Source organism: Chamaea fasciata, unplaced genomic scaffold (assembly GCF_029207755.1).
Source record: "Chamaea fasciata isolate MVZ Bird 193981 ecotype frontalis unplaced genomic scaffold, bChaFas1.0.hap1 SCAF_5, whole genome shotgun sequence".
Lineage (NCBI taxonomy): Eukaryota > Metazoa > Chordata > Aves > Passeriformes > Sylviidae > Chamaea > Chamaea fasciata.
In genome coordinates this window covers 56,926,088-56,950,907 of record NW_027094090.1, presented here as the reverse complement: position 1 = coordinate 56,950,907, position 24,820 = coordinate 56,926,088, and the positions used below count along the sequence as shown (strand labels likewise).

Genomic DNA, 24,820 nt, shown 5'->3' with positions numbered 1-24,820 from the left:
TCATTATACATTTCATAAAAGGCAGAAGGGACGAGCAAGGAAAAAGAGTGAACAGCCAGAATAACAGCCCCTTATATTTATATGGAGCCTTGCATCCCATTAGGATGTACCTCAGGGATGATAGTGAGACCCATTAGCAAAACACAGATACTCCTGGAGCTAAGTATGTATTCATAAATGGACTGAGGAAGACCAGAGCTTGTTAGAATATCATCAGCTCTGTCAGCAAAGAAATTTATGAGGTACATACATGCATTAACAAAAAGACACAGGTAATCATACCCTGTTTAAAGAAAACACAGTCCTCAGCCTGTTGGCTGATTATATCAAGAACAAAACCCCCAAAATCTAGACACCTAACATTAGTCTGAATCACCTAACACCATTTTTGACTCAGGGTTGCTCAGGTTGGTTGAGCTACAGGATCCAAAATATACAGAACGACATTTTTAATCTTATTCATTTCTTTTTAAGTCACTTCTTCATTCTCTTTTCAAGTCACTTCTTCATCCTCTTTCCATCCTTAAAAAAAGGATGAACCAACAGCAACAAAATAGATTCCAACTACTCTGTGCCCTCCATATTTTGTGGAGGGTAACAGAACTTCCTCCTGAGCAAGTCTACATCCATCCTCTGGTGAGAAACCTCCTGTTCTCTCTAATTTTAGCAGAAAGCTTCATCCAAAAGCTGAAACCTCTGTGGCTTCCTGTCAAGGTGTTACATGCTTTGGAGGCAAATGTAGAACAATTAAGGCTGCAGTCAGAGGTTCTTCTAACAGTCTGTCCTACTGATTTTTGTTAGTTCCCTGATGGCAAACTGTTTATAGGCATTAACCAGGCAGTTCTTCATCTTCCTGGCTTCCTGTCATCTACAAGTTGTCCATCTGAATTAACACCCAGCAGCCAACTCCTGTTCCTTATCCATGGGAAACAAACCCTTTATTTTTCTGGGTCTTGGAAGTCAAAGTCCACATTAAATGCAGCAGAACCGCTTTCCTGACTGAGTGACAGCAGCAGAATCCATGCACTTGACCCACTAATACTTTAAGTCCACCCTCACATAGCAACAGTTCCCAACAAACACACATCCCTGGTGCCAATTAAGATTGTGGATTGATGGGCAGAAGCAGAGAGGTTTCACCTCTGCAGGTTTTCTTGTGCTGCTGTGAACTAATACAGCTGCAAATATAATACTCATGGAGCAATATCAAGCCTTGAATGTGAAAATATGAGATCAAACACCTTGAAATTATGGGACTGCTTCCAATATTTACGTATTTTTAGACTTAACAACCTTGGCAACATGTCTTACAAGCATCACTACCTAGTTTAAAAGGTCCCTTGTTAGGGAGAACCACATTTTAACTGCAGGGAAATACTGAAATTACTTGGCTGCGGTGAAGCTGCAGGGGTTTGGGGGAAAAAGGTTTCAAGGCAAGTGATTCCTGTCAGGATTGGGGGTTTTTTTCCTCCCAAGAATGGGGTTTTATTATTTTTATTGTAGTTACATTCCTACTATGAAAGCCTTAGCTTTTTAAAGAAATATTATTACATTTCATTTGTAAAGAAATGTTGCATGAAAAAGGGAATTCCTCACTTAACTATATTAGCCTATGAGATAGATGTTTTAACATATATATGCATGTGTATGTGTGCATTTATAGTTATGTATTTCACCGGCTCTATTAAAGAATTTTGTAGGGAAAGTTGGCAAGAAACAGCCCCATGTTAGAAACAATTAACAGAGCTGAAAGGCTGAGGGACGAGGGCAAATTACAAAGGATGAGAAAAGAGCAGTTGGCCTCTCTTCAGAACTACACACACGTGTAAGGCCACACACATTCAGGAATTTGGGGTGCAAACCCAGTAGGATGCAAAGCTATTTTCTCGGGTTTTTTGATGCACCTCTGAGCAGCTCTGCCTGCAGGTGGTGGAACACTTCCAGAGGTTGCTGTGAGGGCAGCCCCAAGCACATCAAAAAGTGCCTCTTCTCCACAGACATTTCCAGAGAGCAGCTGGCAGCCATTTGGTGCAGCTGGTGGCTGTGAAGGACCCCAGAGGAGTCAGTGCTTTGTACCACAGGGCTTGTGGATGTCAAAGTAGGGCTTGGTAGTTGTTCCTTGCTGTGCAGTGCAACTCATGACTAGGCTACATCCTCATCCAGCCCCAGCCAGTCCTGCACAAGCAGAGCAGGCAGTCTTTTTAGCATTATTCTTATTATTAATAATAATATTCCTAAGCTGTCTGAGACAGCAGGAAAAGGGAGCTTAAGATATCCTTTAAAAGACACAAGCACACAGCTGGCTGCTGGTAACAGCAGTGAGCATCAAAGGGATTGGAGTGGAGGAGGGAGACAGAACCACATGTGAGGGAGGTGTTTTGGGGGCAGGCAGTGTCCCAGAGAGACAGGACAAAGGAAACATCACAAAATGATTCAGAAATACAATTTCAGGGTGGGACAGCAGAGGCAGGGGAGCTGTTAGGAAATATTGACTGGCACAGAAGAGAGGTTATAAAACTTTTGTGCCAGGAATGGCACAGAAACTCCTGAGCGAGGCAGGGAGGGGAGCTGCTGAAGACAAGAAAGCAAGCAATGGCCATGAAATTCTCAGAAATTCTTCAATCAGACACAGCTGGGCAGAAACAAGCTGAGCTTCATTACATGCTCATAGGTTAGTCCTGAGATAATATGGAGGTGAACCAGAGAATGCACTGGAGAAGCTCTCCTGAGATGCATAGCTAAGATCCTGAGGCGACCTACACGCCTACATTACAGTCCTGCTAATCTCTGCTGGATCTCTCCTGCACACACAGAATGCTGTGCTGACAATCTGAGTTTACTAAGGGACTGAGAAGATATTCCTGGAAATATTAAAGGCATCATTAACCTTTTCTTTACCATGAGCTTGAAGTTGATTTATCCAGAATCTTAACACTCTCTTCTCTACACAATCATACATACATATACAGAATTTTGACCCCTGGATCCCTTTCCTCCTCTCCCCCTAACTCTTCACAACATCCAAGTCACACCACTCTTTTCCACTCTGCCAGAAGCAGCAACCTAGCTCTGCTGGCAAATAACACAAAGAAACTCAGCCCAGCCGAGGCATGCGCTTCTTCACTTTTTATTCTGTATATTTCCACACAAGTCACAATACAGAAAAAGTGTCCAAAAGGAACAGTAACCACCTCTTTCACTGTATACATATTTCTTCCTTCTCCCAGTTCAAAATCTCCTTAGTCAGCAACACAGTGAGCAAGATACTTTGTATAAATGGGGAATGCAAGAAAATCATGGAAGAAAATACCATCTCACTTTGTTACAAAAAGCCCCTCCTCCTTGTCGTATTCCTCCTCACTGATGATTACCTGTGCCTTGTTTCTCTGTTAAACATATATCCTCCATTCATGGCTACTGCTGCCTGCCGCGGATTCCTTTTGCCAGCTGGCAGCCTCAAGATGTTCCAGTGCATTATGCATGGGGTCAGGTAGCATAAAAGAGCCCTTTGAGATGTTATTACAACTCCTGGAACAGATGTGGGTTAAGATAATAGGATATGTATAAATACTGGAACTCTGGATGCCCATTAAATGTTGGTTAAAAATGCACATTTGTTACTTGAATTTTCTGCTCTGTTCTGAGAGCTGAACACATTATGGAGTGGTCCAGGTTCTGACCTCGGTCACATCTTGGTTCACCAGGAGTGAAGCTAGTGCAGAGGAGATCAGAATCTGTCCATTGTCCTTTCTTCACCATCTTCAGGAAGCACCACAATGTGTATATATAGATATATATACACATACATATACGGCCTGATGGAACTCAGCCTTTCCATCAAGAGTCTGTTCATCACCATCCCACTCCTTCCTAGCCTTGATGACTCCCTCCTAGCATTCTTCCTTTTTGCATGAGAAACTTCCAGTTCCCTAAATCTTTGCTAACCCTTATCCTTGTTCTTTACCAGTTTTCATCTCCCATTTCCCAGGTGGCCAGAGGAGATGTTAATATGAAGGCCAGAGAATTTGTTCCCTCAAATGTTTCTCTCCATTCCCCAGAAACCTTTCACATCAACAAACCAAAGTGGTGATTTCTGGACTCGTAGGCAATATTTTGTCATACCAGCATAATATCAGAGAGGCGACAGAAAGAGTTATTTCTGAGATGGGTACGCCCAAAGAAAACATTCTGTGCTCAATGAACTCAATAAGATGGAATAAAGCTGCTCTAAAATTCAGCAAAATACTCTTCCCTGAAGAGAGATAAACCACCTGAATGCTTTCATTGACTTGAAATAATACCTGAGTTACAACTTTTAATACAAGATAGCTGAAACATGGGAATCAAGCATGAGAAGTGCAAAATAGCTCATTAGAAAATTGTCATTCTCCATCCGTCTTTAATATCTCAGTTTAAATCTGTAAAACTAAAAAGCATGGAACAGGGCTACTCTCACTGTCTCTCAAAAAATGGCTCCAGAAGAAGCAGTATGCTATGGAGGAGTAACATTACAAGGCACACTAAAAAAAAAACCAAAAAAACCAAAACCAACGAAACAAAAAAAAAAAATCCCCAAACCACCAAACAAAACCCCAAACAAAAAACTAAATCAAAACAAAAATAATTCAAAAATAGTTAATATACAGCATATTTTGGGCTTGTAACACAATGCATCTTACCTGTCTGTGTGTGGGGGGATGATATTATCCTCATTTTACAGATAAGAAAACTGAGGCACAGTAAGGCTAAATGATTTACCCCAAACGACTCAATGGAAGTGGCAGGGATACAAACTCAAACCGTTGATTTGCTACCTTTGGCCCTATCTCTTCGACCCCAGTACTTGCAGAGAGAATTCTGATAAATTCTGAAAGCAAATGCTTTCCCTATCCTGTGATACACAACCATGTGGCACACAGACTTTTTTAACTATCATAAGACAGAAGCATGCCATTAAACCAAGTGATTATTTTTTTCATAATCTTCTTTGTTTTGCAGCAAAACAGCAAGTCAGGTCTTGCTGGAAATAAATCCTCACCAAGCTAGATGTGACAGTCTCATAAAGCAAGCTCAGTCTTTACATACACTGCATTTTCATTAGCATAAAACTGCAGCTTGAGGAGTGTTTGCCATAGGAAAAGCATGTTTCCCCCCCACCACCGTTTTTTTTCCCAGTGCAAGGCTGCAAAACCATAGCTGTACTAAAAACTGTGCAGAAGCAAAGTAGCAATAATAGCAGTGGCACAAAGGCAGGCCTGTAGCTTGTAGCAAAATATTCTGCTTACTGACTCAGAGAGGACACTGAAACCTCCACGGACTGCCAGAAGGTTTGTGTGGGAGCTGCAGAATGCAAGTCCTCAGCTTTATCGTTGGCTAGACTTTTTAAAAATCTTTCAAAAGCCTCCTGCTTCCAAAAAGCTGTCTGCATCCGAAATGACTGGCACAGGGTTTGCAACACAAAATAACATGGGCAGGAGAAAAATAACCTTCATTTCCCACTGTGAAAGCACAATTCACCTTGTGGAGATTTCTACAGAGAAATGTTGGCATAATCTGTGCCATATTCCTCTCCCCTGTGCACTGCACCCTGGTGAGTCAGTGGTCAAGGCTGGCAGCTCCTAAGTCCATTTTGAAAGGGATTTTAACTCTTGATTATTTCATTTTCCAATGGAGTTACAGGACACAGAGCACATGCAACACATGTTGTGAGGGCAGCTAGATGGCACCCACTACAAAGGGCATTCTCAGGATGATTTCTCTGGGAAGACACACGCAGGAATCCCTGTCCTGAGGCACCAGGAAGAGAATTAAAAAGAGCTTGGAAGAGCCCTTAAGAAAGAAAGTCAGCTCCTACAGGCTTACTGATGTCCATATGTATTTTACACTCTACCTGCCACTGGTGGGGTGTCAGAATAAGTACCTTCTAAGAGTTGTCGCCTTTGCCAGTAAGGTGAGAGATTATGTTTCTGCACATAAGGCATTCCCTGCTTTCCCTTTCCTAGCTCTGTGAGGTGCAACAGCAAGCTAGGGAGAGACAAAGCTCCCAAGAGCTGCTTAGTGCTTTGAAGGCTCAGCCACTTCTTTTCTTTTCTCCCAAAGCTGTTGCGTGATCAAAGCAGGCAGATGGAAGAGAATCAGTCTGCAGTGACATGTAAACGGAACAAAAAATCCTGATAAGCCCCTGCCATCTCCCTGTGATTTCTGTGAGGTACATGCTGAGCAGAAAGCTGTACAGTAGCAAAGCCAGCCACTTTGCATGAGAGACCAGCACACTCACTTGCCAGTTGGAAGCTGTTGCCTCTCCTTGTAAGCAAGTCACAGAGCAACACAACTACACTTGCCCAGATAAAGATTATTTAACAGGAAAATCACAAAGGGAAGAAAGGTGAGAGTAGACAAAAAAATATATATATAAGAATTTTCCTATTGATTTAAAACTAATTCTGGAAAGGCTGAAATCAAGCACTCAGGTATGAAAAACCCAAGTCCATCATACTCTGCATCTGTTTAATCCTGAGATTACAACTCGGGCATTACAACTGCTCTCAGAGGAGCTTTTAGTACTGCACAACCAACTCATTCTTCATACAGAGAATTTCAACACTCCCTACCCATATCTGTGCGTGGTCAGAGAAGATCCAACCATCTGTGACTGGTCAAGCAGAAGTGTACCAAGGGTAAGCACATGAGCAGGATTTTGACCTTTCCAGTCCAAAAAATGATGGTAAAATGAACTAAGGAAAGAAGAGGTGATGAAAGATTAAAGACATCAGTACAGAAACTCTAAAAGGGAGGGCAAGTGTAGGAAAAGCAAAGAGCACTGAAGAATATTTAAAATTAAATTTAAATAATATTACGTTGTATTTCCTTCCTGTCATTAGCTGCCATCAAGATCTCTTTTTTCCTTAGCTTTGACATGAATGTACTCCTCCCCTATGCCATGCAGATAAGGTGAGTATCACAACAGTAGCAAAACCACAGAAAACAGCCACAACTGCACCCATCTTCCATTAGAACATGCACATCAACAGACTTCCCATTCTGATGAAGGGAAAAAAAAATGGTCCTGGAAAAGGGCTGTAGCAGGGGAAAGGAGAGGAAAGACAGCTATTCACTTTGTGACCTACAGCAAACATTTATTTTGATGTGGCATTGCCTCCATTCATTTGGGAGGAAAACGTCCAGCATGGCTAAGGAGCAGGGAGGGGTGTCCTTGCACACCTGAGGGCTCTTGTCTCACTTCACAAAGCCTCAAGCTTTGCAAACAGAAGGGTTTCCCCCTCCAGACTCTGCGGTGATGTCTATAAGGGCAGGAATACCTCTACATCTGGGTGACATAAATATTGGACACAGTGGGCACCCACCTCACTATTAAAATTAGATACATCCAATTATGACACATAATTAATCATTGCAGTGTTACTCAAGAAGTAGCATTGCAACTCCCTGTCTAGAAAAGAGCAATGCATGTGGAGGCCATTCTGTAGAATTCCCCATACCCAGAGGCCACCTTTACTTTGCTTTTCTAATTTTGTCATCTTTCATTTTTTATGTGAATGTAACACAGGAAAAACAGCCCTAGAAAAGTGGGACTGCTTATTAAAGCCTAATTAGCCAAGCAGAAATCACTCATGTCTGCTGCATCAGACTCAAGAGCTTCTTGAGCTTCTTCTCCATACCTACAAATCTAACTGATTTGTACAGTTCCTAGACAGGATTTGGATTCTGTAGAAACAGAGATTATTTTCTACCTCTTCTTGACCACCGGTTGAGGAAAAGAGTGGAGGTTGAAAGTCACTAAGGTAGCTGTAATCAGAACGCCATTTTTCTCATTAAAATGAAGTGCAACACTAAGAAGTGAATTGCATGTGGTTCATGCACTAGTAGTTAGGTAATTGCAGCACCACTTTGACATTGGATTGCCACAGTGCACACTTCACTGAGTGCTGGGTTACACGTCAAGCAGCCTCCCAGACAGGGACTAATTGAAGAGCCAGGTGTGGCACTTCACCAGCAAAAGGAGGCTGGCAAGAGATGAAGCAATTACAAACGTAGTATTATATTGCTCAAAGAAATAGTGCTTTACTTCTCACATTTCAAAATGCTACAGCTTCCACATACTTCGCATATGAATCCTGAGGCTGTTAAAATATTGGTGAACTCTGAAATAGCATTCCAAATCAGGGTTCCCGTTCTTGTGGATGAATTTTTGAAGAAAGCAGGTTTTTTTGCTTTTTTGGAGTATTCACCTACCTTTATGTACCTGCCAAGAGAATGACTGCCTCCTTAGATTCCCCAGATCTCTGACACATAGAAGATCTAAGAGCATGAGCTGGCTGTTTTAATGGGGCTTAGCATCAAATTATTTCCTGAAATGTAGATGTGTTAATATTGAAACAAATGTTTTTGTTGCAAGGCACCCCCTGCTAAGACTTTAGAAGTCATGATGTGCTACATCAGAATGAGGGCATTTTAAAATGATCTGCCTGTCTTCCCCACTCTCTGGGTAACTAGATACATGTGTACTACATAGGATGGATTGGGTTTTTGTCTTTGGGGGTTTTTTTGCGTTGTTTTTGGTTTGTTTTGTGGGGGTTTTTTTAATCAGTCAGGGAAACAAGAAACTGCAGCTGAGACTGGAATGTGGCACCTTATAAATAAGGCAGGAGACAAGATGCACTCTGATGGCTGAATACAGTAAAGTTATTCAGCTCTAAGCCTACCTAATCACTGAAGTCAAATGTAATGAATTTACTGGTGTGATCAAGGCCCAAGGGAGAGAATTTTCCCCTTTTGCACAAATGGCAGCACACGTGGGCCAGGAAATTCCTTGTCCAAGGTAGGGGGTGTTGCTCCAGTGCACACGTACAGGGGCTGAGAGAACACCACTTTCTGTGGGCACCACCATGAGCAGCAGTGCTGGAAACACGCCAGGGAGGGGAAACCCCTGAGTTCTGCTGCCTGCCAGAGATCTCCAACAGACACTCCAGGGAAGTCCAGTGCCATGGCAGAACCTGGAGTAAAAGCAGCCATGGTCACTTGCTATGGTCACCTGGAGTAATTTACAACACATCACTGAATTGCAATCCACAGACTTTGGCAGGCAGATCATGGAATTTAAGGCTCTTGCAATCCATTGCTAAGAAAAATAGTCGTTAAGAAAGCAAAATGAGAAGAGTGCTACAGTGAGCACTCTAATACTGTGTCCTTTGCATCCAGAAAGATACAGGAATATAAGCTGTTTCCAGGACTGCTGAAATGTCCAAAGATACTCACATTTGATGCTTTAGACTAACTAGGAAGCTGATAACACAGTGTCACTTTGGCTTAGATTCACAGAGGAAAAGAATAAAAAGAAACAATATCTTATGAATGGAAAAGAATAGGTAAAATGGAGATCAAAATGTTACTTTTAGCAAGCTTAAAAGCAAGTCTTATAAAATACCTCTCTATAGATGTCAGCAAAAGAAGCAAAAGGAGGGAGAAGGGAAATGACACACCTCAAATGGAACAACACAAGCAATTGCTTTTTTCTTGTCGTAGGTAGAGTGCAGGCACAGAATTTACTTGGGGTTTTTTCAAGGCATTCAAATTTCCAGCATGCTCATACATTTCTTAAGTACCATTAAACTCCCAGGAAACTTGAGGCTACCGATGTATCTTGCTCATTTCATAGCCCAGAGACAGATCATGTCAACATGCTTTTGTCATCCTGGAAGGGTCAACATATAAGCATATCCCACAGAAGGCATCTGGGATGGCTGAAAGGAAAATAGCCACCTTCTTGATGAATTTGTGTTAGAAACTTTCACTACCATGCTTTTCATTGTCTCAGCAAAGACAAAGACAAAAATGAGCCAAAGAGGCCATGAAATATTACTGAAACAAACCTCCCACAGACACACCACCAGAAAACCTATGTGCCCCATCTATCCTTACACAAGAGTACCAGCTCAGCAAATACATCTGGGAAGATCAGTGGCAACCAAGCTTTGATTTTGTACTATTTTCTTTGTCTATGGTTCTTCTGAATGACAGTCCTCATGTAGCAGGGGACATCTCATGTAGACTGAATCCAGGCTACAGCACCTTGAGTTGAGACTGAGCAATTCTATTGCTGCTGGGGAAAAGCAAGAGTGACAGGTCTCAGTAAAAACACCTACAGACATCCTTAAGTGCTAAAACACAGATAAGCAAGGCCCCAAATGATATGGTGAAAGAGCCACTGGAATCTGACACCTGTTTTGTAACAGCAAAAATTTGTCTTGAGTCCCTGTTTTACAAAAGCAAAAACACAGCCTCACATCTCACAGTACTGAGGAATGTCCAGAGAAGTTGTGATGACCCATCCCTGGAAGTATTCAAGGTCAGCTTAGATGGAGCAGCCTGGTCTAGTGCAAGGTGTACCTGTCCATTGCCATTCTATGCTACAATAAGTGAAAAATGTATGACGCCATCATGCCTTGAATAACACATAAAAGATACCTCTAGCATTGAAACATGAAATAATAAGAGTAACTGATGCTATTAAATTACAAAATTAAGTTTATTTTATCAACATTATAAATACTTTCTTTCCCTCCATTTAACTCCAAAATGAGATAGTAAAACCAGTACAATGGAACAATTCAGAAGCTCCTCAGTTCTACTGAAAAAAAGTTCCCTTTAATAACAAACTAAAATGGAAAATGACATTTAGTCAGTCCAGCAATCTCAGTAGCTGAGCATCCCTAGGGACTTTGTCATTCAAATGGCACAATTTCAAGTGTGTTCACATATGTATGTGTGCACCTATATACATGCAAACTGATATTTATAAATATACATATATATAGTAATATACACACATTAACAGACACAGCCACTGAACAGATGCTTTTAGTGAATTGAAATGCTTTACACGTAATTTAAGTGGACTCCCAGCTGCACACTGGAATTTGGGCCCTGCCCAATGTAGGCACAGTTGTACTGTACTAATCTAGCCCCCCAAGTGCTCCAGAGATTCAAAACATTTGTGTCACCTTTAACTGCTGCAGGGTCTGCCTGCTTCTGGTAATCCCATCACACTTGAAAAGAGTAAGGAATAGTCCTGCAGCATCCTGGTCCCAAACTGCCCTCAGTGAAACAGCTTCTGATATTCCTTGCCACACATGAGCCATTGTAGAAAACAATGGATGTGCTCCTTTACCTGCAGATACAAAACATCACCAGTATCTAGTGCATCACATGTGCAGTGCTTTGGGACACCTTGAACATTAAAGGCACTACATCCAGCCAGTTCCTGTCCTACCTCCAGTGCTGGGAGCTATTTTTATCATACAGTAGCTGTCTCCTACCGAGCACACAGCACGGGCAGCTTTCCAGAGACACAATAGGCTCACTCTGATCATATCATCGTACTCCAGCTTTCACTAAAAGGCAAACCATGCTCTCTTGTGTGCTCCGAGTTCCTCTGAGCAGTCCAAATGGCACAAAATTGCTCGGGAAATCTGCCCATCCTGACAAGCTGCTCCAGAGCCAGCCACAGCTGCAGGCACCTCCTGGGTACCAGGGATGAGCTGACAAGGGGAGGACAACTGGGGCCAGAGGGATCAGAACCAGCTCCCTTATCATAACGCACATCTGGCCTCTGGAGGCTACCTGTGATTAAAGCAAGCCGTTACTGCTCCACCTGCTTCATGGGACTGAAGGATCAGGGGGCTGTCACAGGCTCAGTGACCATACTCAGCTTGGCCTCAGCACAAGACAGAGCCAAGCTCCCGTGTCATTGAAACTTCCTCCATCTCTCCGATCAGTAAAGCAAATCAAAAGATTAAAGTGATGGTAACATAATTCTTATTTTCATAAATATATAGAAATATTACAGTAGTGTCTTTTCTCACAGCTGCAAAATTATGCAAGGCCTACCATGAAAGCACAGTGTGAGGATCTTTCCTTGTGGAAATATCACATACACCAAAACTATATTCTGTTTTTTTTATTTTAATGGTCGCCAAATTCTGTTCTAATATATACACATACTTCTTTTCTCCACAAGCCCCTGGATAATTATCAAGGGAAGTAATTTGTCTTTTATATTTTATTTTTAAATGAGAAAAGTAAAGACAGAAAATAAGACAAAATACATTTCATGTCGCCATTGATCTATAGATTACAAATATATATATTTTCCTTCCAGAGGAAGAAATACTTAAGAAATATTTTGCCCAAATCAAATAAAATTTTGAAAAGAGGAAAAAAATTAAAATATATTGTTCAGCTCCCCCCTCCCTACCACAACAATCATTCGTGGTTAAAAAAAAAAAAAAAAAAAAATCCATTCATTTGATTTTCTCCACTTCTACCAAAGAAGAAAAACTTATCTGGATAATGACCTGAGTTATTTTCATGGTTTCCAAATGCACGTAACCCAGATGATCACCATCTATCAGAGAGCTACCCCTAGAAAGGGATGTGAAAAACAACACTGGTGGTTCTTTCGAATCAAACAACAAAGCAAAGTTCAAAACTGTTTTGCAAGAGTTATGCCAAAAGTCAGCCATGAGCATCTTCATGGGCACTGGTCTGACAAAGTAGAAGTGGAAGCTCTGCTATTTTTTCAGCTGAGATATCTGTAGCAATTGGAAACCCAAAGGTGAAACATTTTTCCTTTGTATTTGTTTGCTTTCTCTTCTTTTATGGTTATAAGACAGAGAACAGGCAAATACAGAAGACACAGCCAGCCTTAACAGCAGCTAAGATTTACATTTCAAACCTATTTTGGGTAACAAGGCAAAGAGCTGCTGCTTGTCCTTCTCCAGGGACAGACTCTCCAAAACTTTGTTCCCTTGAAAAATCAGAGAGTTTACAGGTTTCATCAGAGGTTTTCCCATTCGCAATGTGACTAGTGCCCATTTGCTGGCAGCAGTGAGCCCAGGCTGGCTGCTGATGTTCCAGGTCTCCTTCCTCCCTCTGGCTGTGCTGCAGTGGGGACTAGGTCTGTCAATCAGTCCATCAGAATTCCCTTAGTCTTGCACAAATCTCTCCCCAGTGTAAAACAGATCTTTTCAGAAGTAAAGAGCAGCTATCAACTTCTAGGCAGGCCTGAAACCTGAGAAGAACTGGATCAGCCATTACACTCACAAAAGTGATACAAGAAATCTTCCTGGTGAGTTTCTGCTCTGCCATTTAGCATGGTTTATCCCATATAACTCCTTTCCATACAAGTGCCTGTCTCACAAGGATACAATACCTGTATGCCCAGGGTTTTGTCACTGCTGTAAATCTAACTGTGCCCCACACTCTGGGAAACAAGGCAAAAAGCAGCATCCTCTCCAAAAGCAAGGAAACTCTGTGGTGGCTGAGTACTGACAACACAGCTTCCAAGAGGATGGCAAGGGAGGGAATGTAGCTGGTAAAAAACACTGGATATTTCTTAAGGGCATCCAGAGCTCCTCAAATATTTTGCTACCGCCTGATCATTTGTGAAGACAACACAGAGTTAACAGGTAATATTTAACTGATGAGAAGTGAGCGGAACAGGAGAATAAAAGCAATGCAGGAAACTGTAAGGATGGAGGAGGGCCTGGTTGGGTGGCTTAATGTACCAGTTAGTTTGGATTTTGTTCCCCCACACCCTCTTTACTCTTTCCTTTTCTTTTTTTTTAAATAAATTGTACAGATGAACATGGGAGAAGTTCATGCTACTTGCTGGAAGCAATAAAGGTAAATTTTTGTGGCCTATGGATTCCACAGACCTTTGAGTGTCCCACCTCATCCATCATGGGCTAACTTGTGGAACATAACCGTACCACAGCAAGACTGAGTAGCCCTTAGAAACTGGTGGCATGTCCTCAGGTATTTTCCTCAAGAGTGAGAGACATGTGGATTCCATCAGTTTCTTCCTCACACCGTGCCCGAGTGCCTCAGGTGCAGTCTCGAGACTTCCAGGGATCCTCTTGGACATTTTCAGACATCAGACTGCTGTCTCTAGATCCTCGTGGGAAACCATTTGATAGTTCTGTCGACTCTCCAGGTAGGAGGCCAGATCCGGATCACCAGCTTGCTGAGCCCTGTCACGAGGGGTCTTACCCTGTAATGAGAAACATGAAGAGAAATTCTTGTGCTAACACGTTTAGAGCAGCAGATGATTTCTAGGCAGAAGACAATTAACTAGGCAGAAGCCACTTGTCTGGGTTTCATCTGTTTCAGAAAGCTTTTGCAACGTACAATTCTGTCATTTGTACAAGAGATCATAGAATCATAGATGATCTCTCTTCCCATTTTAGGCTACCTCATAGAACTCAAGAAAGCAGGAATTGGTTTTGATTGCCTGGTTCCAGCAAAGGTGCTTTCAGCTCTGGAGTCCAGAGGACCAACTCACTCTCAGCTGCTGACCACAGGGTGCTTGTGCTCAGAAACTCCAGAGAGGCAGCTTCTGGATCATGTTCCCAAGCAATCAGATTGTTATAATGACAGAAGATTCCTTGGATTTAATTTTTCTCAGACTTCTTTCTCAGTCAAGCTTACACCAAGAGAGTGCTGTTTTTCCTGTCACATCAGTGAACATAGGGGCAAGCCAGGGTAAAAGAAAATAGTTAGTCATCCTCACAAAGCAAGTCAGCCACAATAACCAAGCCTCACAGATACTGTGCAATCAGAAATCAAAGCTTGTGCAGGTGGTCCTTGCCCACAGGCCTCTCTTTTGACCACACAGGAGGAAGATACTGCTGTGCCATGGAGATGTCTCATTCACACCCAATGCACCGAATAGTTTGAGGCCAGGCTCTCACTATCGTGACAATGACCTACGGTGGGGACTGAACTGAAGTCTCTTGTACTTGTTTAAATCAATACAGTTCTCTCTATAAAAACAGCTTGCTTAAAAGGAGCTGCCCTTGGCACACACGAGGAAGCCTCAGTCATGCAGACAGCAGGGATGGATGCCGATTAGTCTCGCTGGGCTGCAGGAGTTTGTAAGTGGTTGATGGAGCTGCGTTACCTTGGAGTCTGTCTTTCTCAGAGAGGCTCCTGCATCCACCAGGAGCTGGCAGACGGCACGGTGGCGCTGGCAGGCTGCCTTATGTAATGCTGTCTCACCCCTAGACCAAAGTACAGAAACCAGCAGTGAGACACATCACACCAATGTACATTTACGAAGCATGAGGTGCAGAGGATAGACACAGAAGGATGCTGCATTTCTGCGAGGTTCCCTCTTGCTGGCAGAGGTAGACTTGTGCACTCTCTCCCTTAGCATCTACATCCTTTGACTCAGTAGGAAAGCCTGCAATGCACAAATAGCAGACGAAGAACTTCTAAGGGATGGGAAAGAAACATGCACAGATTTTATGTATTCAGAGGACTGAACGTCACATTCCCATGCAACCACCAGCTCTGTTAACTGCTGCAAAGGCAAGCTAGCCACCTTCTTGTTTCAAAGCAGGCAAAACAGCAACAGGGTTTGTTTCTTCCTGCGATTTCTTTCCTCAAGCTCATTCTTGGAATCATCCTAGAAAAATTCTATCCATCAAAGCTATGACTGGTGCACTTACTTCCCTGGTTCTGATACCCTGCTCTCTTGGATGTATGAGACCAAGAACTCCCATGTGTTTTCCAACACTGGACTGCTGAGCTACTACGGAAGATTAAATACAGGCTTTTCAGAAGAAAAGACTGTGTAGTGGCAGCACATTTGTTGCAAAGCTTCTCACTCAGAGTGGAGCTATGTCTGATAGGATTCTGAAACTGACTTAGTCCTTACTGAGAGTAAAGAAATCTATCTGGATTTGCCTAGGAAGAGGAGGAACGTATGCTTTGAGTGGGTTGAAAAGGAGTCTTTAATACCAGTATTCAAAAAGTAGGGTTGGGTAATTACATTACATAACCTGTGAAATAACAAATGACAAGAAATACATGTAGCAGAACAAATCTTGCACCTACCTACACAGAGTGCATAAAGGAATCTCAGCCCCCATCCACAACAGGGGAAGCTGAATTATTAAGAGGCAATCTTGTAAAAAATATGCCCTTGTTGCATGGGAACTAGTATCAGAAAGGCATACTATCCTCTTTCTCCCTGAAGACCAAAAGACAAATACATACTGCCAGTTACAGCCTGAACCTCCCCTTTCCAAGAGTTAGAGGCAGAGGAACCTCTGTAAAGGGAAGCCCTCACAGGTGTGCTCGCTGACTCTTTATGTGGTTGTGCTACACTCCTGGATGAAAAGAGCCGGGCAGTCCATCCAGCCCCCATCTCCTCTGGACTTCACTCATGCACCTTGTGCAAAAGGTGTTCTCTGTTAGCAGAGGAGGGCACTGTGGGATGAGAAACGGTAGGCTTGAACCCTATGAGAAAGACTGTTTTTGTTTCACATGTATTACACATATTTGGCAGGATTAGTCATGCTTCCCTTACACACTTTTGTGAAACTTTGATTATACGAGGTATAAAAAATTGGGAACTGGAAAGTAATTTGTTTGGGTTGGCTTTTTGGTTCTTTTTAATAAGAACAGAGCTGATTAATGTTTTAACTGCTTGATGGAAACCTTCAACTGCACAAGTCTTGGACACTTGAGAAAGCTGAGGCAGAGAACCCTGGATGAATCAAGAAGGGATTGAAAAAAAGAAGTGTAGAGCAAGAAAAGTAATTTCCTGACTTTTGGAATTTACTCTTCAGGTTGGTCCCTTAGTAGCTGGAGGCTAGAAACATCAAAATGCAAGACAGTGCTTCTATTCCTCTAGAAAAATTAAGGAAGCATGGGAAGAAATAGGGCGAAAGTTCTCTGAAAGTCCTCTGCAAATCCAAGAAATCTGTGTTTTAGGCAAAAAAGCCACATATGAGATGACTAATGTGTGGTTTTTAGGAGGCCTTCTGTTTGTCCATTTTTGAAGAACTGTGCCATTTTTCAAGCTTTTTCCTATTTAACAGTTTGCACTTGAAAGCCAAGAGGAGTCTGATAGTTTAACACACATAATGTGAAGGACAGAGCAGTTGTACTTACGTTTCACTGTCTGTCATGTCCAGTAACTCCGATGGACCTGCAAAAGATAGTCAGGTATGTCATATAGCTGCTCAGCCTGCACAAATATATCAAATTTCAATGTAATATTTGCCTGTGTGAGCCCTCACACTAATAAAATTCTGAATGCACAGTCACTGCTGAAGTGTCAGCAACAGGGAGTAGCAGCCTCTAAATTATCCTGGGAATGAATATTCATGGAGATTATTTTCTCACTCTTCACCTTGCTCAATTAAGTGGTTCACATAAGTACAGTACATTGAAAATGCTGATATACTGGAAACCCTGATATATTGCAAGTTAAAATCTATTGTTGGTATTAGAGGGAAAATGTCATTAGGAAGTTGAAATTAGCCAAATTTCATCCTGAATGACATCCCTGTGCTACTCCATTTAATAGCGTTATACAAAATGTAGATCAGGGTGGAATATTCCCAGCGGTCTTTATATTGATATGCAAATCCTGTACTCAACTGGTTAGCAATGATCAGGAAAGTAAGATTAAGAAAAACAGAAGAGATTTTTGTTAAGTGGGGAAAATATAGTACATTTATGTTAATGTCCTTTTGTCCTTGATATTCACTACAGGCAGATATTTATAGCAGCAAATTCCATCGCTGAAGTACAGTGATATGAAAAGGCTAGGATCTGGATATGATTTTAAAAAAATAACTTTTCCTTTGCAGTCTGTCATTTTATTCTTCTCTCCACTGCTCTGGAGTGTAGTGTTAGATGGCATAGGGCAGTTAGCAAGGGGAACAGGGAAACTTTACAAGACTTTTCCTTCCTGCGCAAGAATATTTTTCTCCAGCACCACTGCGACTTTGAAATTCAAGAGTCCTCAAGAGCTTACAGCAAATCTCACCTGAAACTGAGGAATTTCACACTACTTGCTTACAAAGGCCTACACACAACCTCTCTGCAATCCTTCCACTCTGAGTGTGTGTCAAAACGGAACAGAGCAGCCTGGCTTTACCTCACTGCTTTTCAATATACACATGGAGAATCACTGGGACTCCTGGAGCTGCAGGCAGCTCCTTCACTTCATCTTCTGCCATCATGAGAAAGGGTGGTGCTTAGTCTTCAGTGCACGGGGCATTGTGTACCACTGCATACTTGTCATGACAGCTCTCCAAACACAGCAGCCACTGTCAATTATTTTATGACCCTGACTCTACCACCACACATCCTCATCTCCACACTTGGCAGTTGTGTGTTCACTCCTGCCTATCAAAAAGAAGAATCAGTCACTACGCCTGAGCTTCCAGGATCATGAAGAAGGATAAAGGGGGATAAGCAGAATCTCTTGTTGAGAGGAAAAAAGATAATGCCTGAGAAACTAAAAAGACAATTAAAGAAATACACATGAAGAAAAAAGAGTCCTTTACATTTTCTAGGAGAAAATTGTGTTTTCTCAAAAATGAAGGTGATACCCCATAGCTTCCTGCAATGTGACATCCCAGTGACAGGTAAGCAGGAGTGGCTTGCAGTGTGTTGGAGAAGACACTGCCACCTGTAGTTTCTGCTCAAGGTTGGAGCAAGGAAGGTTGTATTGCCAACGTGGAACAGGGTGACAGGTCTGGCTTTATGGGACATTGAGGTACTTGCCCAGGTAAGTAGAAGAAGCTGTTAAAAGGTAAGGTTGTAAAACAGAGAGTAGTTAGAAGAATATGACCTGAGAGAGAGAAGAAAGCTGGGGCAGACTGGGTCTGGAGAGAAGCCAAGGGTAAAGGAAAAAAACTGGTGTGGAGCAGGAAGAAAGAGCAGGTCTGGGACAGACGAGCTCAGTGCTGAGGACCGTGAGAGCAGTCTTTGAGTACAGACCTGAGGAGATGACAAGTACACCCCGCCTAAGTGCAAAGGGTGCTCTCCTGGATATTGTCCTAAATTAAGCATTTCATGGGAGAGCCCTGACTCCATCCGAGTCACACATAAGGGCCAGATCCTGGCGTTAATAATTAGCTACACAACGTGGTACTAGGATTCTTCAATTTCATTCTCTCGGGCCTATCTCTGAAGCTGGAATGTCCCAACTCACAGCCTGAGCTGTGCCCTTTACTTCTTTATTTTATTTTCACTTGTGCTTCTCTTAAACCATCTCACGCCCTCCTCCTAATTCCCTTTCCCCTCTTTTTTGGACCTCATTTTTATATCAGTCTCCCTGGCGCTGCCAACCGACCATTCCAAATCCCCCTCTGCCCAGGGACAAAAGCTGCACAGATGTGGGAAGGGCTGGCACTGGGAAAGCTAACGGCACTGTCATCCTGACCCAGCGGGGAGGCGGCTGTTTTACTCCGGGACAAGAGGCAGAGAAAGAAAAGGGGACCAAGGCACAGAGAGAAAGAGGACAAAATAACCCAATAGAAATCCGGAAGGGAAATGCATGAGTGAGATTTCTATCAAGGAAAACAGCAGGGGGGGAAATAAAAACAAAAGATAGAAATGTGTGGAGAGGTGGAGGGAGGAAAAAAAAAGAGAGAGAAAGGGGAAAAGAGACTGGGGGGTTGAAGAATGGCAGGATGGGGACGGGGGACGGGGTGGGGGGAGAAGTTCGAATGAAAAGAGCTGAAAGGCATGACGCACTGAGGGGAAGCCCAGCTGAGATCACTCTCTTTCCTCAACATTGCCCATAGACTGTCTGTGTAGAATTATTAACTTTATTCCTTCTCTCCTTTTGGCCTCTTTCACTCCACCAAAGCCCTTTTCCAGTTCCTTAGAAGGCAAAGCAGTCTGAGCTGGTTATGGGAGGAGGGAAGGCAAGGAGATACTCAAAAGCAGCTGCTCCTTCGCTGAGCTCCCTACAACAAAAGAAACCCACTTTAAGTCACCATATTTCAGAGGCTTTTCCAAAATATACAGCACCACACATTCTTGAAAGGCCTCTGAGCCCACAGCGTAGCCCTCTCCAATGGATGTGGTTACAGCTACCCACAGATAGGAGACCCACAGATATTAACCCCTGCCGGTCCCATGTCCTGTCAGTCCTTCATAGAACCGGGGAAGAAGGGTATTTATTCTAAGCAGTAATGTCAGACATTACCAACATTTCTGGATGTTTTTCTGTCAAAACCCTCTTCGTTTAATACCCTGATTGAGGTTATTATCTGGGGGACAAAACTGAGCGTGGATCCTTACCTTCAAAGTAGGAGGATTTTTAAAATAACAGTAAACTGGAAATTCAGAACTCTTTCTAGCCTTTCCCCAACTCCACACTCTTCTTTTTTACCTGATGTGAAAATTAACAGTGTTTTTTCCTGCTAGTGTCTTCCAGTTCAGAATTTCCACTGTAAAATAGAGGCTAGTCAGGTAATGGGAGCATTCTTTCCTACTTGTCTGTCAGCCATGTTGCCCTAAAATTTGATAAACTTGAAATTAAAATAGACCATCTTATACCTTGTGCCTCCTAGAAAAACTAAACTCTTTTCTGCTCAGGCCCCTCACAAATGACCACTGCCCTAACACATTCCAAAAATCTAGACATACTAACAAGTGTCATACAAACTCACTCTCATCCAAACTATTCAAACTTTGTCTCCAACACACATCTCTGTCACAGCAAAATTTTCTTTGCCAACACCTTCCGAGGGACTTCTGAATCTGGTCAGGATGCAAATCCAGATTCACTGATGGCTCTTAACCCTGGACTTTGCAGTGCTAAGATTAATGAAAGTATTATCTTTTTTTTCTTTTTTCTCCTTTTTTTTTTTTTTTTTAAATCAAGGGAGGCTTTCTAGTGAAGCAAGGACATTGAAGTTTGAGAACACAGAAATGTTTAGGATGGGATGCCCTATGTACTGTCTGTTGCATCAGAATTTCCCACCACAACCTCCTAAGGCAACTGTAAATATCTTTCCTCTCTTCTGTTTAAAATCGAAATACCATAGATGAACTATAAAATTCTTGCTTGTCTTTTGAATGTCTAGAGAAGACAAGACAAGGACAAGGCAAATAGAATTATTTATATAACGTTTATAAATTACAAATTTTTCGCAGCTGCCAGATTAAGACTCTAATCCAAGTTTGATACCAATACAGATGATTTAGGAGGCCCTTTTTTTAACAGAGGTTCTTAAGCCTTCCTTAATTCTGCTTGTGTTAAACAAGTAGACAGTTAACTCTTCTCTAATGTACATGTATTAGGATGTGATGCAGCTGCTGACTGCAGCATTAAAAAGCTGTGGTTCTGATACCTGCTGAGTTGGGCCCTCAGTTTCTAGCTAAGCATCTCTTACCTCAGCTACAGACAAGTTTTTAAAGCTGCCCCTTCTGCTAAAAGCGAAAGGCTCCTGATTTAGGAGGGCAATCTTGAATGAGCGACACGTCTGTGTATCTGTATAACTGCCCTTCCTGCACAGGGGATAGAGACAAACTGTTTTATTGGAGCAGCAGCCAGCACAACTCTTCCTGCAGCAGCAGGCAGCTGTTGTCCTGACACCTACTACATTGCTGCTTCAGCTGCCATTCCAGGTTTGTGCTGGGCCACTGTGAATTATCTGGCAGTACTGCACAGCAGTCCCCCTGTGTGACTCATCTAAGCTATTTCTAATTTAGGATAGGTTATTTTCCTCCCCTTAACGTCTGAAATCATTCTGATCATGATCACAGAATAACCTTTCATATAAAGGTGCCCTGCATGTTTGCAGAAAGACATCTCCACAAAGGACAGCTTTAGCACGGCTACACTGTTTTCCTCCCTTTGTAATTCTAGTTCTATGGGTGCCACTCCTGTATTGCATTGGATTTACCCCACTCTTTTTCGAAGTAGACAGTTAAAGTTCCTGGAACAGTGGGTTTTGTTTTCTTTGGCTGGTGCTGTTTTTTAGAGATATTCAGAATATTTTTCCCTGTGTGGTTAATAATAGATTTTCTGTGCTGTGTGCTTGAGGGTATTTTACAGTGGAACTCCTATTATCATTCACTATCCTCAGCCATGTATGGGAACCAGACAAACTGCAGAGAAAGTGTGACTGGGCAGAGGTAATTGCCAGAACAGAAGTAAGACTCATTCTTATGACATTTTTACGGGTGGATACCGTCAGAAACAAGAAGCTCCACACAGAGAAACCTTTAGATATTAGTAGCATTGGATCAGGTCGTATACAGTAATTAATGCTGAGAAGATGCCAAATGCCAGAGAATGCAAAGAAAAACAAGGACATTATGATGATGATGATGATTCAGCAAGAGAACTCATTTGTGGCTGAGAAGTGCCCAGAGTAGAAACGAGTTTCATTAATTGCTTGGTGGGAGAAGAGAGGAGGCCTCTATTGGATTGTGCATTGTCCCATGCACTCCCTGATCCCCAGAGAATGTTAAACAAACAATGTATTTGGAGAAGCCCAGAGGACATGTTTGGAAAGCTGCAAAAGCTTCTGCCATCCTTGGGGATGAAGAAGGGAGAGAGGAACTGAACTGACATTTGCGCAACCTTCTTGATTTGTCTTTGTCTAACAGTCCATAATCCCTCACATTTCTCTGTTTACTTCAAAAATTCCCATGGATTCCCTGCTTACATTCTTATCAGTTTAAATTATCTCACTTTAAACCTTCACCAAAAGAACAATAACTGGTCAGACTGTGACTATGTTAAAGTATATGTCTCTAATAAAAATCCCAGAGAAGCATCTATGACAGTGAATTGGCACAGGTCATGTGCAGTGTGTAAACAGACCAGGGGCAGTAAGAAAATAAAGCAAATCTCTGCCTGTCTACAGAATTCAATGGTACAAATGTGAACTGTGAGTAATGCAATAATCCAGAGCAGTGAAATAGGAGGTTGAGTTGGCACTGGTAAGGTTTGCTAGAGCTGATGGGAAATGCAGCCATTTTTTGGATAAAAGGCCAACTGCACTGACCTATCCTTGTGTAGGTATCTATACTAGAGAAGTAAAAGAACAATTCAGCCCCTCTCAGTCAGGTTTTTGGGGCACGGTTCTGTTGCCCACACACAGATATTTTGTGTTGTTTGATATGCCTATGGGCAAGCCTTGGGTTGCACTGGGAACGACAGAGATGCTTGGTTGAGCTTGGGCTGTCAGTGCAGGCTAGGCCTCCTCTGGGCCTTGTATGTTATCCTATAGACCCAAGAAAATGTCCTGGACATCCTAGGGCAAATGACATTAGACATTTATGTTTATCTAAATAAATAAAGTACACAGGTGACTGTTGCCTGAATCACTTTCTGGGCTCCAAAGACTGCCTTGATGAGGATGTCCCTTGAGCTAGTCATGCTAGAAGCCTGCTGCTGTTAAGGATGCCCTCCTCATTTCCATCTGCCACCAGAAGTGCCTCTGTCATGCCAGAGCAAATGAACTAAGCCACAGATTGCTGTTGACTGTGCAGGAACTTGGACCTATAGAATCCCCGACACCTAGATTTTAATACCTAAATTAGGAGTCAAGCTTAAAGAGATGCATTGTTGCTTCTTCCTTTCTTATGAGTTGTGCTTTTTTCTTCTCTCTGCACAATTTGTGCAATACCTTGGGGCATTAGCTAACACTTATTCTAATTGCCAGGGGCAGTCTCTGTGTTCAGTGCTAACACTGCTGATGAAATACTGTAGCTGATTTTGATATTCACAAACCAAAATAGCCACTGATATTTTGCAGTGGGGCAAGAGAAGAGTTACAATAGAAAACTTCTCCAACAGTGAAGGAAGCTGATAACTGGGACTTCAGCTCTATGTGCTGAGCGGTGACACTGTATTACTCTGCCTCTCTCCAGCAGTGAGGAAACAAGGTTTCAGTGGCTCAACAGGGAGAAGCTCCTAAATGTGACTGCCTCAGACACAAAAAAATTGCTGCATAGCCTGCAAGCTCTGCTACTGACAAAGATAAGAAGAATAAAAAGGAAAAAAGGGCAATGGCTTGATCACTGTCCATAAATACAAAATGGAGATCATAAGTTTTTGCTATTGGGTGGTCTTGAATCTAACAGACATAATCTTCAAAGGTTGGAATGGATGCTAGGTGAATTCATACAACAAAAGTAGGCAGATTCTTGACCAGTGTGTTACTAAATGCTGAAATAATAGCAGCGGTTGTATGGGGTCCTTGTCACTGTAAATGTTTTAATAGAGATTAGATGCTTTCTACAACACATGCTCTAATTGAAAAGCAACTTAGAGGATTCTTGTGCCAGAGGTTTTAACTAGAGCTTCACACTGCTTCTTCACAGCCCCCCAGCTGATGCAAATGTGAAAACACCATCCCCCTCAAAAGCCATTCTAATTCTTCTTTTCACACTTTATCTGGAGCCATCACTCTCATTGCTACCCCACTCCCAGCCTCCTGCTCACATGTGCTGCAGGTGGACATTTCACTGAGGGACACCATAGATAAGTGAGGCCACTTCCAGCAGCCTGGTGTGGTTTTGCCTGACTGACACTTGGCTGAAGTGCAGCTCTCTGTGGGTTTTCCCACTGGGACTCACCATGCTCCAGGATGTATTTCACAATCTCGCCGTTCCCAGTCATGGCAGCATGGTGCAACAAGGAGCAGCGATCAGGTCCATGGATTAATAAATTGGCTCCTTTTTTACAACATTCTATGAACTGGAAGGGAAAAAAAGAGAGAGAAAAAAAAATACAGAAGGATAAGATGGGAGGAGCAGAAAAACAAATATGTCAGTAAATTCTCTACTGGTTCTCATTGTAAGTCAGTACCATAATAAAATAAAATAAAATAAAATAAAATAAAATAAAATAAAATAAAATAAAATAAAATAAAATAAAATAAAATAAAATAAAATATTAATTTAAAGTCAGCTTTTAGGCCTTGATATAAAACATCTGAAACCAGAAGTATTGACAATTATGTAGGTT

The 24,820-nt window shown here is 42.2% G+C and overlaps 1 protein-coding gene across 7 annotated transcripts in view; it reads right to left on the bottom strand.

The window, feature by feature from the left end:
* Positions 1-10,527: 10,527 nt before the first annotated feature.
* The window catches only part of DGKI (diacylglycerol kinase iota), a 199,741-nt gene continuing 185,448 nt past the window's right edge, over positions 10,528-24,820 (bottom strand). For 6 of the 7 annotated variants that reach the window (XM_066183827.1, XM_066183828.1, XM_066183829.1 and 3 more), the window contains 4 exons: positions 24,430-24,550; positions 16,981-17,017; positions 14,981-15,080; positions 10,528-14,071 (listed from right to left, as the gene is read on the bottom strand). In XM_066183827.1, the coding sequence (XP_066039924.1) occupies positions 13,955-14,071; positions 14,981-15,080; positions 16,981-17,017; positions 24,430-24,550 (375 nt within the window). In that variant the 3' untranslated portion in view covers positions 10,528-13,954. Of the gene's footprint in view, positions 14,072-14,980; positions 15,081-15,110; positions 15,263-16,980; positions 17,018-24,429; positions 24,551-24,820 lie in introns of those variants that run through there. The other variant, XM_066183832.1, reaches the window with a different exon arrangement.